At 41.6% G+C, this 15,519-nt stretch overlaps 1 protein-coding gene across 2 annotated transcripts in view; it reads left to right on the plus strand.

Moving 5' to 3' along the window:
* Positions 1 to 5,573, plus strand: part of PNLIPRP3 (pancreatic lipase related protein 3) — a 65,700-nt gene extending 60,127 nt beyond the window's left edge. Inside the window, exons 11-14 of one of the 2 annotated variants that reach the window (XM_042960672.1) lie at positions 1,053 to 1,164; positions 3,513 to 3,680; positions 3,936 to 4,065; positions 4,895 to 5,573. In XM_042960672.1, the coding sequence (XP_042816606.1) occupies positions 1,053 to 1,164; positions 3,513 to 3,680; positions 3,936 to 4,017 (362 nt within the window). In that variant the 3' untranslated portion in view covers positions 4,018 to 4,065; positions 4,895 to 5,573. The other variant, XM_042960671.1, reaches the window with a different exon arrangement.
* The last annotated feature ends 9,946 nt before the right edge of the window (positions 5,574 to 15,519 follow it).

Genomic DNA, 15,519 nt, shown 5'->3' on the forward strand with positions numbered 1-15,519 from the left:
AGTACAGAGATGGTTGGGAGGCAGAAGCAAAAATGGAACTTGGTGAATGGATTTGAGGGATGCAGAAAGTCAAGAAGTCAAGGATGATTCTGACTAGCTGGATGAAGGTTTTGAGAGGCCCTGGGATGTGGGAGCGTGTGCGCCCGGGAGGCAGTCAGAGGTATGGGACACGGAAGATGCATCACCAAAAACGCTAAAAGGTCAGATGAGAGGGCGGCCCAAAGGGCTCACGGGGTGAAGCCCCACTGCTGTCACTGGGAACATGGGGCGAGCGGTCTCAGGGGAGACGTGACAGTGAGATGGGCTGAGGAGGGAAGGACAACTCTGGCAACCGTGAACGCAGGAACTGAAAGTTCTCTCTTGTAGGTTTTTTTCCCCTTTCAGACATTTTCAAACAATTTTTGGAAGAATTACATTTTTTTCAACGTGTTGTTAAACATACAACCATTTCAGGATTCACAATGAAAGATCTGTTTCGTTCTAGATTTTTTAAAAAGTCACCCTTGGCCACTTGCAAGGGATTTATTCTGCTGGCAGGCTTTGTACTGCCCCAGACCTGCGTTAACCCGGCATTCTGAGCGCAGAGGCCTGCGGGAGAGGAAGGAAGGCTCACTTTGCTTCTCAATATAAAAGCACAGACCCTCTTGCCCAATAGGCATTCTAGATTTGTTCTGGAGCAGTTGCCAGACCATGGCCAATAAAAACCTGGCTGTGCAAAGCATACATGCTGCAGAATACAAATGTAATAGACGAAAGGAAATACCCATATCCGTTTTAAAAAGACATAAAAATGCCTCGAAAATTAAAGAATTTTCTTGAAAGAATGTCATTCCACTATTTACTTTTGTAAAATGAAAATATGCACATTTATATGTATTGTAAAGGCAGTGTTTCACCCAATTCACTCAAGTTATATAAAGTTGTCTTTTTTCGTGAACATGAACAGCCTCATTCAAGGCTGAGAGTTGAGTTCACATCCATGTGCTCTGAAGGTCATGCTTTTCTCATGTTTTCACCTCTCCATTTTCTCTCTCTTTTTTTTAAATTTCCAGGTTGGAGTCACAAATTATCTGTCAGACTCGACGGAAACAATGTCACCCAAGGGAGCATGTTTCTCCGTGTAGGTGGAACCACTGGGAAAACAGGGGCATTTGTGATAGCCAGGTAGGCCAGGGCCAAGGGCAAGGAAGCGGCAGGTGGCACAGCACTGAGCATTTGGTCAGACTGGCTCGTTTGGCAGCTCGGTCTTTTCCTAGAGCAGAACACCACATGGCTGGCAGGCCACATTTGCCTTTTTCTTTCCACTTCATGTTTTCCAGGCATAAAATAGAAATCATGGTATCTGTGGCTCCAACTACAAACAGAAAAATGTTAGAAAATGATGGCAGATGCAGACAATAAAGCAAGTGGACTATAAACAAGATATATTGTTAATTCAGTCCATTAATATCATATAGATTTGAGCATATGTTTTTGCTTGTGTAGATTCAACTTACTTTTGGAATAAGACATTTATATATAAATTGCCAGATTGCTAAGAAGCTGAGTAGTACCCACAGATATAGGACATGTGTTGGAATAGTCAAAGGCGGGAATAATTCGGTAGAGACGTTCACTGTGTACCTTTGGCTGAAGTCCCCTTTTATCCGGAGTTTTCCTAAATATTTCCTTTGGTGAACCTTAGCATTTTTGCGTAACATATTTCACTTTTGTCGTTTAATTCTGTAATCCATTTCTGAATTAACATTATGCACGCCAATTAGATGCTACCTTTTGGTAAACCAATCAATGGATTCGATTTTTGCCTCTACGCTTTCCATCATCTTCAAATAGTGGGCAGAGGTATGAAAAACACAGATTTTATGGTTACTTGTCAGTCGAAGGATGCAACAGATTAATCGCTCTGGCAATCTGTGCACATCATCTTGCCTCAGTGCTGTTGCTTGTACATATGGGTTCAGTTGGTGGTCATCTGGATCCTGGCCAATGCACAGGCTCCAGCCCACCCTTCGAACCCTGTCTCCCACCATTTGACTTTGTTCATCTTCAGCTCAGCCACATTACCCTGACTGCACTCCCCAGCATTGACTAGATCCCACCCTTTCCTCCCTTCCTGACTTCACCCATGCTGTTCCTTTCTTCCAAATACCCTTCCCTGTCTTAGCATATCTCATTTCTGCCTGTTCTTCATGTCTGCATTAAGCAGTCCTCTGAGAGCAGTTCAATACAATCATGTGCCTGTGGCTCTGAGGCCCAACGAATATTGCCTAACACTGGACAGTTTGAGCTCTGCAGAGAGGCACCTGACCCGGGGCAGGTAGGGACAGATAGGTGTTCTTGCCCCCTTAAAAACGCATAAGAATATTTGGACATCTCTGCGTTTCTTCTGCAAAAATCTAAAGAAGCTACTTGTCATCTTGTGGCATAGGCACCCGATCCTCTTTTAAGGATAATTCAGCATTTCTGGTTCACAGTAGATGTCTCACCTTGAAACGCAATCAGTTAAATGCATTTGCATGGTACCTATTCCTATGTTTCAGTCAAGTGCCAAGAGTCTGGCCCCTCCCTGTGGATTATATTTTAGTCATCGGGGCTTCTAATGACGCTGTTATGAAGGAACGGATGGTAGGTTCACACTGAGTGAAGGCAGTTCAGGGGCAACAGGAAGATTATCCTTAAGAATTCGGAAGAAAAGCTGCCTCCTGATAATTAAAGCAATTAATTCGACATGAAATGGAGTAAGACAGGCCCTAGGAATAGCACCATTCATTCATTTACTCAACAAACAAACCTTTGAATGCCCACTGTGTGCCAGGAATTGTTCTGATGGCTAAGGATACAGCCATAGGTCCTATTCTTGTGGAACCTATCTTCCAGTTAGAGGAGATAGGCATTACAATGAAATTAACAAAGGAAGAGGGAAACAACAGGAATGAGGAAATCTCATCTGGTCTAATTTGGGCTTGGATTAGGTATGCCCTATGCCTCAAAATAATCCACCTCTCTCTCTTCTATGGCCGTGTTCAGCAAAACATCTTTTGATGACTAGTTTGGTTACCTGATTCTTTTTATCCAGATAAAGAAGTTACCAGGGAAAGAGTTGGAATACTAGTAAAGAGAAAGCACTTCCCCACTGTGAACTGGATAGATCAGATTTCTGTGAATTTAGCTCCTCCTTGACAGTTTGATCATTTCCTGGGGTCAATAAAATCTGGTTCCTGATACTATAAAGCCAAGACCAGACCTTTCATTGTAGAAACCCCATCAAGATAATGCCTCTCCAGGCATCCCCCAACATGAACTAGTCAAGCCTCCCTTTTACCTCACCCTTGTTTCAAGCTTCATAACCATGCTATTCTACGATGCTTATCAATATGAACGAAAAGAATAAATCTCCTACAAGCAAATGCCAGCAAATGCAACTTTCTCTTTCATGGTACCACAGATGTTCTTTGACTACACCGTCAAGAATACCCAAGGCAAGCTTTTGAGTCTAATTTTTCTGTTTACAGTGGAACACTTAAGCCAGGCATGACTTATACAAAATTAATTGACGCAGACGTTAATGTTGGAAATGTTACCAATATCGAGTTCTTTTGGAAGGAACTTTTGTTTGGACACTCTCAGAATAAGTTGGGAGCAGAAATGGTGATAGATATATCTGGAAAATATGGATACGAGTAAGTATTACTTTTTCCTTTTTTAAAAATTTTAGTGGTATCGAAAACCTACATATAATTTGAAATTTGCAACCAGCCTACAAATTTGTATATCTTGAAATTTTATAATTAAAAAAAGTAAATTATTTAAGAAACCAATATTATATTTGCAAAAGTGTTTACAAAATAATAATTGCTCATTAAATTAGATCTCCCATGTCTCTCTTTCCCACTATACTATATTAATATCCTTTTTTTTCTCGTAAAATTTTTCAGATCTACCTTCTGTAGCCAGGACATTATGGGACCCAATATTGCTCAGATCCTGAAGCCATGCCAATCTCAGATACAGTCTTGATGGATTTATTTAATGGGAGCAGTGAAAGAAAGAATCTCCTTCTAGCTGGTATCCGAACCAAACTTGGCCTTTGTGAATGACATAGACAAGTACAGTTGTTGTTGCTTTTTATATAGAATTTTTTTCTCACTGATAAACTTTGTAAGTGCCTTAAAAACAGACTGAGTCCTAGGACAGGGTATGGTATGGTAATCTGAAGGAATCTGAGTATCAGTGACAAAATAAAGCTGTGTGGGAATTTCCCTGAATGAGAAGAGGAGAGGCCCAAGTGTGCTGGAATAAATTCACTGGGCAAAAGCGAGACTCTGGTTGAGTATTTGAAGTATGTTTTGAGTATTTCCAGGTCAAATAATCATTGTTCTAAAATGATTTAAAGAATATTTATTCTGTTGTTAAATCTTGCTAAGACAAATTATGACTATAGTTCATGATATATAGTGATGATAACCCTGTGGGTTAATATGCTTATGTATTAATAATGAAAACCGATGAGAGTACATTAGTATTTCCAAGTTGTTCCTTGGTCTTCAGGTGTATGTAAAGTAAACGAGATTTGGGGGGCCTATCTGTGATGTGTACACCAGTTAGCAATAGGCCCTGAGGATCATCAGCCCCTTCTCTAGAAGCTTCCCTGCCAGGGGAGAATTACTCCTCTCTGGGCCTTGTAAGTTCCATAGCAAAATTGCATTTAACCTAAAGGCAGCATTTCACTTGTAAAGCACTTGACTATCCCTTTGTGTTTGCAATAAAGTACTGTAATATTTAAATGTACCAATTTTTTAAAAAAATTCCTTCCATCTTTTGTAATTCAGTTGTCCTTATCCATGGCAAATGACAGATGAACGTTTTTATTTGCTCTGTTTTCTAATGGGTTCAGTGGTTAGCCCGCAGCACTCTACTGTAAATGTTGTTAAAAAGAAATGATGACAGATCCTCTGCAGAAGTTTTCTTGATTCTCCTTGATGCCTTAATGCCAAGTCAACCTCAAGAAGAGGCCCCCGGATGTACTTAAACTTGTGTTGGGGCAGACAGTAGAGAACAAAATGGGGTGGCTCTTTCCCACGGTGCAAATAGGAGCTAGCCGACTGATGGGAGCCCAAGACTCGCTGGAAGGAGGGAAGGAGCTGCAGACACATTTGGCAGGGTCTGGGGTCTGGTCGATCAACTGCTCTCTGGTGGGCGTGTCAGCCCCAGGCCTTGACCGGTGCAGGAGCAGGACGGCCATGAGCAGCCCCATGGGAGAGTCCGAGCCCTCCTAACACTGTGGCAGACCCAGCACACCTTGGCAACCTGGCGGTAGAGTCTGCCCCCTGGCTCTGGGGACAAGAAACCTTCCTGTGAAAGCAGCTGTCCTGAGCCTGCGCTGTTCCCCGCTCAGCCTTTCTTTCTTTCAAAAACGGCTTGGCCACCAGCAGGAAGAGTTCTGGATCAAGTCACAGCATGAGGCTCCGTGAGTCCTGGCCTGCCTCCTTGCCCAAGAGGCTTCTTGGCTGCTTCTTTCTAAGCTTGAAAAGACGAATGGGAACCAATTAACTTCTGGAAACCCTATTTTAATAAAGTGCAAACTTTCCATTCCATAGATCTTACTATCTGTCCTTTTTTGTCCCCCCTGCATATTAGAATGTTGTGAGGATGAAAAACTGTGCATGAGCTATGTAGGCAAAGGGATTCTGAAAGTTTAGAGTGACAGCATTATTTTCTGTGTGTATCGTTCCCTAGGAAAACACAAAAAAAATGACTCCCTTTCTCTCTGAGTGCCCTGCGTTACGGTAACTTAGCATTTTGAGCCAGCAGATGTTGGCGCAAGGAGTTTTAAGAAATTCTTCTGCTCCTTGGATGACCTACCGTTAATGCTGAAGACTGATTTCCAATCCAGTGAGCCATTTACTTCCTCCACACTCATTGTCATTGACTCACTCAGACCTTGTCATCATGTCACCCCAAATGCCCACTTCCAAAATTGTTAATGTGAGCGTCCCCCTCTCTGACCACAACTGTGTCCCTTCAGGCTCACTGACATTCTCAGACCTCCTGGTGACTTCTGATCCATTTCCATTACCCATCTACTTTCTCGAAATCCACCAACCAAACCTTTTCCTTTCCATCCCAGCTTAAAGTGCATGATAATTTAGTTCAGTAATAATACCTATAATGCCCTAAACCCCATCTCTTTTTTTCTGTATCCTGTTAAGCAAAACTTCTACCTAAATGCACCAGGGTTCCCTTTCTGTAGGCAGCACCCGGACCGTTGAGTGCTACAGAGACAGTCACATCACGGGAGGGCTGATATAACTATAAATCAGCCATCAACACTGTCTTAAATTCTACCTATTTTTGTTGTTGTTGTTTAATGTCCACGTTATACCTCCTACCCTGAATTCTCCCCCTACTTTGTACAGAAAACAGAGGTCATCAGAGAATAAATCTCCCCTCTTTATTTACTTATTTAATTAATTGATGTATTTATTTACTTGTTTGTTTTTTAGAGAGAGGACGAGTGGGAGAAAGGGGCAAAGGGAGAGACAAAATCCCAAGCAGGCTCCGTGCTCAGCACTGAGCCTGATGCAGGGCTGAATCCCATGACCCTGGGATCATCACTTGAGCCAAAATCAAGAGTCAGATGCTCCCCTGAGCCACCCAGGCGCCCCTCCCTTCTTTTGATCCAAATCTATCAACTACGTACATCGGCCATCCATCCCATCCTTTTTCACTCTAGTAAGGAAGAGCTCCCCCTTCTCCCATCCAAGGTCAATGTCTGCCCCATGCATTGACTCTCACCCTCCCCTGCTTTCTTGGGTATTGATTACATCTCCTTCTTTTGTATACGCAACCTCTCATTGCATCAGATTTTTAAAAGCCTAGGTCTCTCCCAAGGGGGAAAAATTGTGTTCAACCCTAAATTGCCCTCTACTCCCATCTGACCTCAGAACGACTCTCCCCAACATTCCCGGCAACCGCCAATCACTAAGTTGAATAGGAAATCTTGCTCATTTATTCTATCCTTCAGCAGAATTCAGCCCTGTTGTCAACTACCCCCTGCTCTCTTGCTTCTCAAAATTAAAAAAAAATTATTTTTGATTTTTACTTTTCATTGTAGAAATTTTCAGATATTCATAGCAACAGAGAAGTCGGTTAAATAGAACCCCCAGGTTCTTGTCAAATAGTTTAACGATTTTCAAATTTTGCCAATTTATGAGTGTGTGCACAAACACACACTCCCTGTTTTTGTTGTGTTTGTTTTTTGTTGGAATAATTTAAACCAAATTCTAGGCATAATACTATTTCTTCCATTTATACTTCAAATCGCTTAACATGGCTGCAATATCCGTTTTATAAAGATTTAACAATAATCATTTTTAAATGAACTTCAGATTAACTGGAAAAAAAATGAACAGTAATTCCTTAATATCATCTTAGACTGAGATTGTTTTTAAATTTCCAAGATTTCCTGAAAAAATGTCTTTGGGCAGTGAGTTTGTTTAAACTGGGAACCAAGCAAAATCCAAACACTGCCTCCGATTGACTTGTCCCAAGTCTCTTTTTTTTTTCCTATAACAATTCCTCCTTCCCCTTCCTGCACACTAGTTATTAAATAAACCAGGTCACTCGTCCTGTACATTTTCTCACATTTAACCGATGGAACCCTCTTGGTATCGTTTCCCACATTTTTCTCCTGTAAATTAATTCTTAGGCTGAGAGATGTGACGAGGTTCAGGTTCTTCCATGCTGGGCAGTGGGGACTGAGCACCTGCCTACCGGCCTGTGAGACGGGCAGTTTCTGCACCTGACCTGCAGCTCTGTCTTGCTCGCTCATGCTTTCTCTCTTTCTCTTTTTATTTCAAGGATAATGTATATGGTAGCACTTTATATATTGGAAAGGGCGATACCAATTAGAGTCATGGGTAGAATAGAATATCGGATGGCAGGGAACCTGGTTGCTAAAACATCAAGCTAAGAGGAGAAAGTGCGTGGAAGAAGGTCCGCAAGAGTTTGTGCTCCGGGAAGAGTGGAGGAAAGGACATATGGCCTTGTGAAGATCCAGTGACCGCAAGAGGCACTGAACTCTGCCCTCTGGCCGGGGCTGGAGGAAGCAGATACTAAAGGGTCCTGCAGAAGCTGAGGAAAATTCAGATATCCAGTGGCGTTGTGTGACTATGTCCCCCGGGGTTCCTCAGATCAGAGTGAACAATAGGAATTTCCCTGCTGAATAGAGCCCTCCGGTTTTGTTGACTCTGCAACTCTCCAGAACGAGTCCAGGGCATCAGGAACAGGGATGTCTGCCGAGTTATTGTTTCCCAGCCTCTTAAAACCTCGGCTCTTGCTAGATAAACAGAAAAATCCCCTGTCCCTCCTGGGGTCTTTACTCCTCCACTTGGGAAAAATCAATCTTTTTTCATATACCTTCTGACTAAATAGATTTTGTAAATCTTCACTTTCTGTAACTCGTGTAATAAAAATGATAGGTATGCCTTGCCTGTGTTACGTTTTTTGTTCCCCAAATACATACTTATAACACAAGATGGGCTTCTTTATTTTACGCACGCTTCTCTAAAAGTTCTGCTGTACGTGATTTAAGTCTCAGACTCAGGAGAGTGGAGCTTCTATTAGATTTCATTCCAATAGGAGAGAGGCTAAATGTCCACGTAGACTGAGCCAAAGATGTGGGGCAAATGTTTACTTCTTTGCGAAGCCTATTTGTTTATGTTTGTGTGTTGCAAACATTTAGCCTTTACATAGTCACATATTTTTCCTTTCTGTCCATAGGCTTTTTTTTTTTTTATTCATTTAACAAACATTTACTGAGTTCTCCTTCTGTTGTCTTCACGTGCCTGGCACTGTGCTCAGTAGCAAGTTATATGTGAAACAAGAGCTGGGCCCTGCTCTCATGGTGTGCGCAGCACCAACAGGGGCACAGGAAAGGAGATCCTTGATTAGAATTCATCATGACAAGCTCTTGTGATAGAAGCGGGCACAGAAGTGAGAGAAGCAAAGAAAAGACTGCTCTTCTCATCTTCATCCTCTGCTCCATGATCTCTTGTGGAAGCCAAAACAGACAGAAATCAGTAGGGTTTCACCTCTGAATTCTGTGGTTACCACATATATTATTCCACGTGATTCCAGTTCGGACTTCGGTGTACTTTATTTTTGCAATAGCTAAGATCCCGGAGAAATAGAACCGGAATTTCGCTGACCCATACACATGCACACACGCACACACACGCACGCACACACACACATCCGGGTCTGTTGACTGTGAACTGTGGCCAGAGAAGCAATCATTTCCTTGAGGGTCTCAGGCACAGGAAGCAGAGGCCACGCTCAGTAGATTCAGGATGACACCACCCAGAGTAGGACAACATACTCCAGCAAACTCCCCTCAGGCTCACTTCTGACAGTTCAGGGACCCCAACTGAGTCAACGGCCGAATGATGCCCACGGATCATGAAAACAGATGGTATTACCAAGCTTCTGTCCGCCATTTTGCCACGACTACAGGAAACCTCACGCTGAAAAGAAATGAAGAAACGTGTGATTATGTGGCGGCAGAGAATGCTACTTGAACACTCTTAGCTCAAAGAGGAGTAGGCTACCCTTCTGGACACCGTTCATCGATGTAAGACTCTCTTCGTTAATTAAGAGCTCCCACCAAGTCATTATTCCACATGCCAGTGTGAGAAAAGGAAAGGTTAGTGCTTCCCTTCTGGCTTAAAAATGAACATGAAGGGGCGCCTGGGTGGCGCAGTCGGTTAGGCGTCCGACTTCAGCCAGGTCACGATCTCGCGGTCCGTGAGTTCGAGCCCCGCGTCAGGCTCTGGGCTGATGGCTCGGAGCCTGGAGCCTGTTTCCGATTCTGTGTCTCCCTCTCTCTCTGCCCCTCCCCCGTTCATGCTCTGTCTCTCTCTGTCCCAAAAATAAATAAAAAACGTTGAAAAAAAAAATTAAAAAAAAAAAAAGAAAAAAAAATGAACATGAAAAGGCACGCGTATGTAGAGCCTCTGGAGAACAGGATGAAATTGAAATTTTATTTCCACAACAAAACGTATTTAAGTCAACAGATCAGAATTAAACCTTTAACAGGACAAGGATATAGCACCATTACCTAACTCTAGGTGTTTTATTAAAGCTTTTATTACCCACAATGCCGTTCGCTTTTTCTCTGAGGCTGAAGGGGAAAATGCAACATTACCACTTGTCTTATTTACAGAGTTTTCTCTCACCAGCACAGACAGAGGCCCACAGGTTTTCAAAACCAGAAACTGTAATTTTATTGGTTATCACAAAAGAAGGAGACAGGCCCAAGGCGTCCAAAACACACAATTCGGAAGAAGGAAAATGCAGAAGACACATGAAACACAGGACACATACTACTTTGTACCAACAGTGTGGGTGATGTTTTCTGAAACCTCAGGAAGTGTATTCCTTTCTGAACTTGCACAATACTGCAAAATTTCATGTAGAGGAAAGAGCATAAAATTGTGACTTAGAGGGTCTCAAGTCTTGTCCTGACCACAGAGTCAGTTAATGAAGAGGACTGAAGCAAATGCTATTTTTCTTTGGGCCTCGGGGTGCGTATCTGCAAAACAAAGATAATATTTATGATTTCTGCGGTTGCTTTCTCATTCTGAAACTCTTTGGTTAATTAGGTGATAGTTTGCCTACATAAATGAATGGATAAAAATAAATAAATAAATAAATAAATGGGTAGATGGGTGAGTCAATCAATAAAAAATAACATTTGGGTTTTCATGTGTGGTCATAATTCTTCCCAACCATATAAAGCTCTTAGGTATTTATACATTTTTATGATGTATACTTATTGTACCCAATAAATTCATGTCTTCCCGATGTTTGATTTGTCTTTTTTATTGTGGAAAGCCTTGCTTGCTTGGCTTAATATATTTGTTAAGGCGCCCTCTAGTGGAAAAATGAGCATATTGTGTCATCCAGTGTCAGTAATCCACAAACCACAGCATTATAGGCATTTTTTAAATGTTTATTGATTTTTGAGAGAGACAGAGACAGTGTGAGCGGGGGAGGGTCAGAGAGAGGGGGACAGAAGATCTGAAGCAGGCTCTGTGTTGACAGCAGAGAGCCCGATGCGGGGCTCGAACTCACAAACCGTGAGATCATGACATCATCTGGAAGTCGGACGCTCGACCGACTGAGCCACCCAGGCGCCCCACATTATATGCATTTTTAATTAATCAAAAACCTCTCTGCGATGTGCAGCGAAACGTTCAGTGCTCTAGATCTTAATATCTTACTCTGCTTAAAATTCTGGTTTGGAACCAATCTTGAAATTTAAGAATAACAGCATGTAGAATAGGCTGAATATCCTTTAAAAAACAAAACAAAGCACTTTCAATCATCGATTGCTGCTCTGTGAGTAATAACAGTGCGTATTGAGCTATAGAAACACGGAGCCCATTTCGTGTGTTCACCAAATGCACGAATCACAACCAGGAAAGAAAGTGAAGCTCGAGGTCTTGTACTCGGCTGGTTTTCTGGGAATTTTCCCCAGCACGTGTTTCAGGGAAGACAAAGGCTGTACCTGTGGAGCAGGGTGAACAGTAACTATAATCAAGATATATTAGAGATATATTAGGTATACTATAGATATAATAGAGATGGAGTATAATGGGTGAACCCTAACGATAATAGCGATACCCGGACTTGGACTTCACAGAATGCCTAGGGTATGGCAGCAGAAAGGGCACAAGCTGTGGTGGTTCTTCCCCATCTGTCATGAGGTTAAATAAGAACTTACGGGTCTTACTCACTAGCCTCTGTTTCGATAATAATTGCTGTTGGTGCAGTAATCAATAAAGTATTTCTCTCCAGAGACTGAACTTTCCCCTTGATTGAACAGCAACCAACAGAGTGTGAGAATAGCATTTAAGCTATGTCGACAAACCAATTTAACACAATTAACTGGTGGGCTTTGTTTTTTAAAAAGTGACAAGAGCATTTCAGTCAAGCGACAAAGTTTGCTTTTTTAGCAGAATTCCACCAGTTACGGATTTCAACGTAATACTGTATCAATACACCAATGCATCCAAAATATCACATTTGGTATGGATATAGTGTCATGGAGTAAGTAAGAAAGTAGAAAAAGATAGAAAAAGATATGGCAACTTGAATTTCACATGGTTAAATAAATACCTCGATTAGTATTTTATAAGGCAACATTTGCTGGAAGCTTCTGTAACTATTCTTCAGATTAAATTGAGGTCATTCCTCATAGCAAAAGGACAATCGGTAGCCCCATGGCAGCTGACTTAACGTTAGGCACATTTCCATTTTTTTGTAACTACGGAAAAATTCTATGACTAACGAATCTTTGGGGTTCTTGCACTGAATGGGGCAAAAGCCTGCCATTTCTTCGTAGCTCTCGTGATCTGAGCAACTCATGTTTACAGAGTTACGGCCTTAATTCTGACACCCATGTCCTCTCCTTCAGTTGTTTGCTCCATTGACAATGGGCTGAGCTCCCACACAGCTGAGGAGGTTTAGGGGGGTAAATGGGGCCAGTGGTGAATTCCAAGTGTGTAAAGAGGGCTAACGCTAGAAACCGATCCTAAATATACAAGGTGTAGCTCAGGCCTCCAGATAGGAAGGAAGCCCCTAGGACAGGACTGCACATTTTGCTTTCATTTAAAGTTCTTTTTATTGAAGTAACAATGTATACAAGAAAGCACATAAATCATAAAGGTGCAGCTCAATGTATTTTTTCAAAATAAACACCCATGTAACTTCCTTTTAAAAGAATGCTAATGGCCATCATAGAAGTCTCCTTTGTCACCCCTCCCAATCAATACTCACCCAAATGAACCACTGTTCTGATTTCTATTACCATAAGTTGTTTTTGCTTATTGTTTAAAGTTGACACAAATACAGTGTTTATTCATTCCTGGCTTGTCCAACATTATGTCTATAAAATTGTTGCAAATAACGCTCGTTTGATCTTTTTCGGTGCTGTATAGAACACTTGTGTGTCAATTTATTTATGCATTTTAGAGCTGATGGGCCCTTAAGTTGTTTCTGGTTTGAGGCTATTACAAATAACGCTTCTATGAATATTTTGGTGTGTATGAATATTTTTGAACATATCGTTTGTATGCATTTATTTTGCATATAAACCGAGGAGTGGAATTACAGATTGATAGTGTATGCACATATTCAGTTTTAATGAATGCGGATTTCCAGGGTACTGACTTTGGTTCCTTTGGATATCTACGCAGATTATATGCTCGACTGTATGCTAGCTCTATTTTTAGTTTTTTGAGGAACCTGCATCCTGTTTACCATAGCAGCTGCATCAATTTATATTCCCAATGACAGCACACGAGTGTTCTCTTTTCTCCACATCCTCCACTAGCATGTGTTCTCTCTTATCCCTTTGATAACAGCCATTCTAACAGGTGTGAGGTATCTCATTGTAGTTTCATTTTGTATTTCCATGGAGATTAATGACGTTGAACACCATCGTCATACACCTATTGGCTCTTTGTTAGCCTTTGAAAATGTTCAGGTCCTTTGCCCACCTTTTAATCAGACTATTTGGGGGTGCGGGGAGGTGGGTTGCTTTGTTTTGTTTTGTTTTGGTTTTGTTATTGAGTTGTATGAGCTCCTTACATATGTTGGATATTAACCCCTTATAAGAAATAAGACTTGGGGTGGCCTGGGTGGCTCAGTTAGCATCTGACTCATGAGTTTGGCTCAGGTCAAGATCTCATGGTCTGTGAGATCGACCCCTGTGTCGGGCTCCATGCTGACAGTGTGGAGCCTGCTTGGGATTCTCTCTCACCTCTCTCTTTCTGCCCCTCCCCCCCCACCTGTGCACTCTCTCTCTCTCTCTCTCTCACTTGCTCTCTCTCAAAATAAATAAACATTAAAAAAAAGAAATAAGATTTGCAAATATCTTCCTCTAATGCGTAGGTTGCCTTTTCATTGTGTTGATAGCTTCCTTTGCTATGCAAAATCTCGTTGGTTTGATGTGGTCCCATTTATTCTGCTTTGCTTTCCTGAGTTTTCTGTGTCATATCCAAATACTCATCACCAAGACCAAAGCCGAGGCACTCACTGCCTATATTTTCTTCTAGGAGTTTTATAGTTTTGTGTCTTTCAGTCTTTCATCCATTTTGAGTTGATTTTTGCATATGGCATAACCTAAGAGTCCAGCTTCATTTTTTTGCATGTGGATATCCAGTTTTCCCAATATCATCTATTGAAAAGACCGTCCTTGCCCCTCATATATTCTTGGCACCCTTGTCAAAATTCATCGGTCATTTATGCATACGCTTATTTCTGGGCTCTCTGTTCTGTTCGTTGATCTATATGTCTGTTTTTATGCCACTGCCATACTGTTTTGATTGCTATCTTTTATAATTTGAGACCAGGAAGGGTGATGACTCTTCTCTCTCAAGATTGCTTTGGCCATTTAGGGTCTTTTTTGGCTTTATCGGTTTTGAAAAATTGTCAGCCAGTACCTTTTCTGAGGTTGTTTTTTCCCCATTCTTTCTTTCCTCCCCACTGGGAAATCATGCACACATGCATTAGATTTTGTCTTTGTGTAGTGTATGCTATTTATGCCCTTCCTATATTTATCAGGATTTTCCCTGTCCTTTCACCTGGATACTTTTTACTGGCCTATCTTCCACTATGCTAATTTTCTCTTCTATGGTTTTTGATATACTAGCAAACCCATCTATTAGACTCAATTTGAATTATTGCATCTTTCATTCTACATGTTTCTACATGGTTCCTCTTTATAATTTCCAGATTTCTGGTGAAATAGTCCATCTCCAGGAAATTTTAAACATAACTACTATAAACTCTTATCTAGTCACCCAATGTGCTCAAAATGTGTTGTTATATGACTAGAATTAGCCTATTTTAGGCAAACTTCTCTTTTAAACTAAAGTAACCTGGGGAGCCTGGGTGTTTCAATGGGTTAAGCATCCAACTTCAGCTCAGGTCATGATCTCATGGCTTGTGAGTTCAAGCCCCACATCAGGCTCTGTGCTGACAGATCAGAGCCTGGAGCCTGATTCAGATTCTGTCTCTGTCTCTCTCTGCCTGCCCTCCCCCCCTCCCACTCATGTGCACTCACTCTCTCTCTCTCTCACTCTCTCTCTCTCTCTCTCAAATATAAAATAAACAGGAGCACCTGGGTGGATCAGTCGGTTGAGTGCCCATCTTCGGCTCAGGTCATGATCTCGCGGTCCATGAGTTCGAGCCCCATGTCGGGCTCTGTGCTGACAGTTTGGAGCCTGGAGCCTGCTTCAGATCCTGTGTCTCCCTCTCTGTCTGCCCCTCCCACACTCATGTTCTCTCTCTCTGTCAACATAAACATTAAAAAAAATTTTAATTATTTTTAGATAAATAAAGTAACCTGAAAAAAGTTTTATCTAAAGTTTCTATAAACCTGCATGACTGGAGACATAATTGTAGTAACTGTATAAATAAAAACATATAATCAGTTCATATCTAGAATAGAAT

The sequence above is a fragment of the Panthera tigris genome, chromosome D2 (genome assembly GCF_018350195.1).
Source record: "Panthera tigris isolate Pti1 chromosome D2, P.tigris_Pti1_mat1.1, whole genome shotgun sequence".
NCBI classification, from domain to species: domain Eukaryota; kingdom Metazoa; phylum Chordata; class Mammalia; order Carnivora; family Felidae; genus Panthera; species Panthera tigris.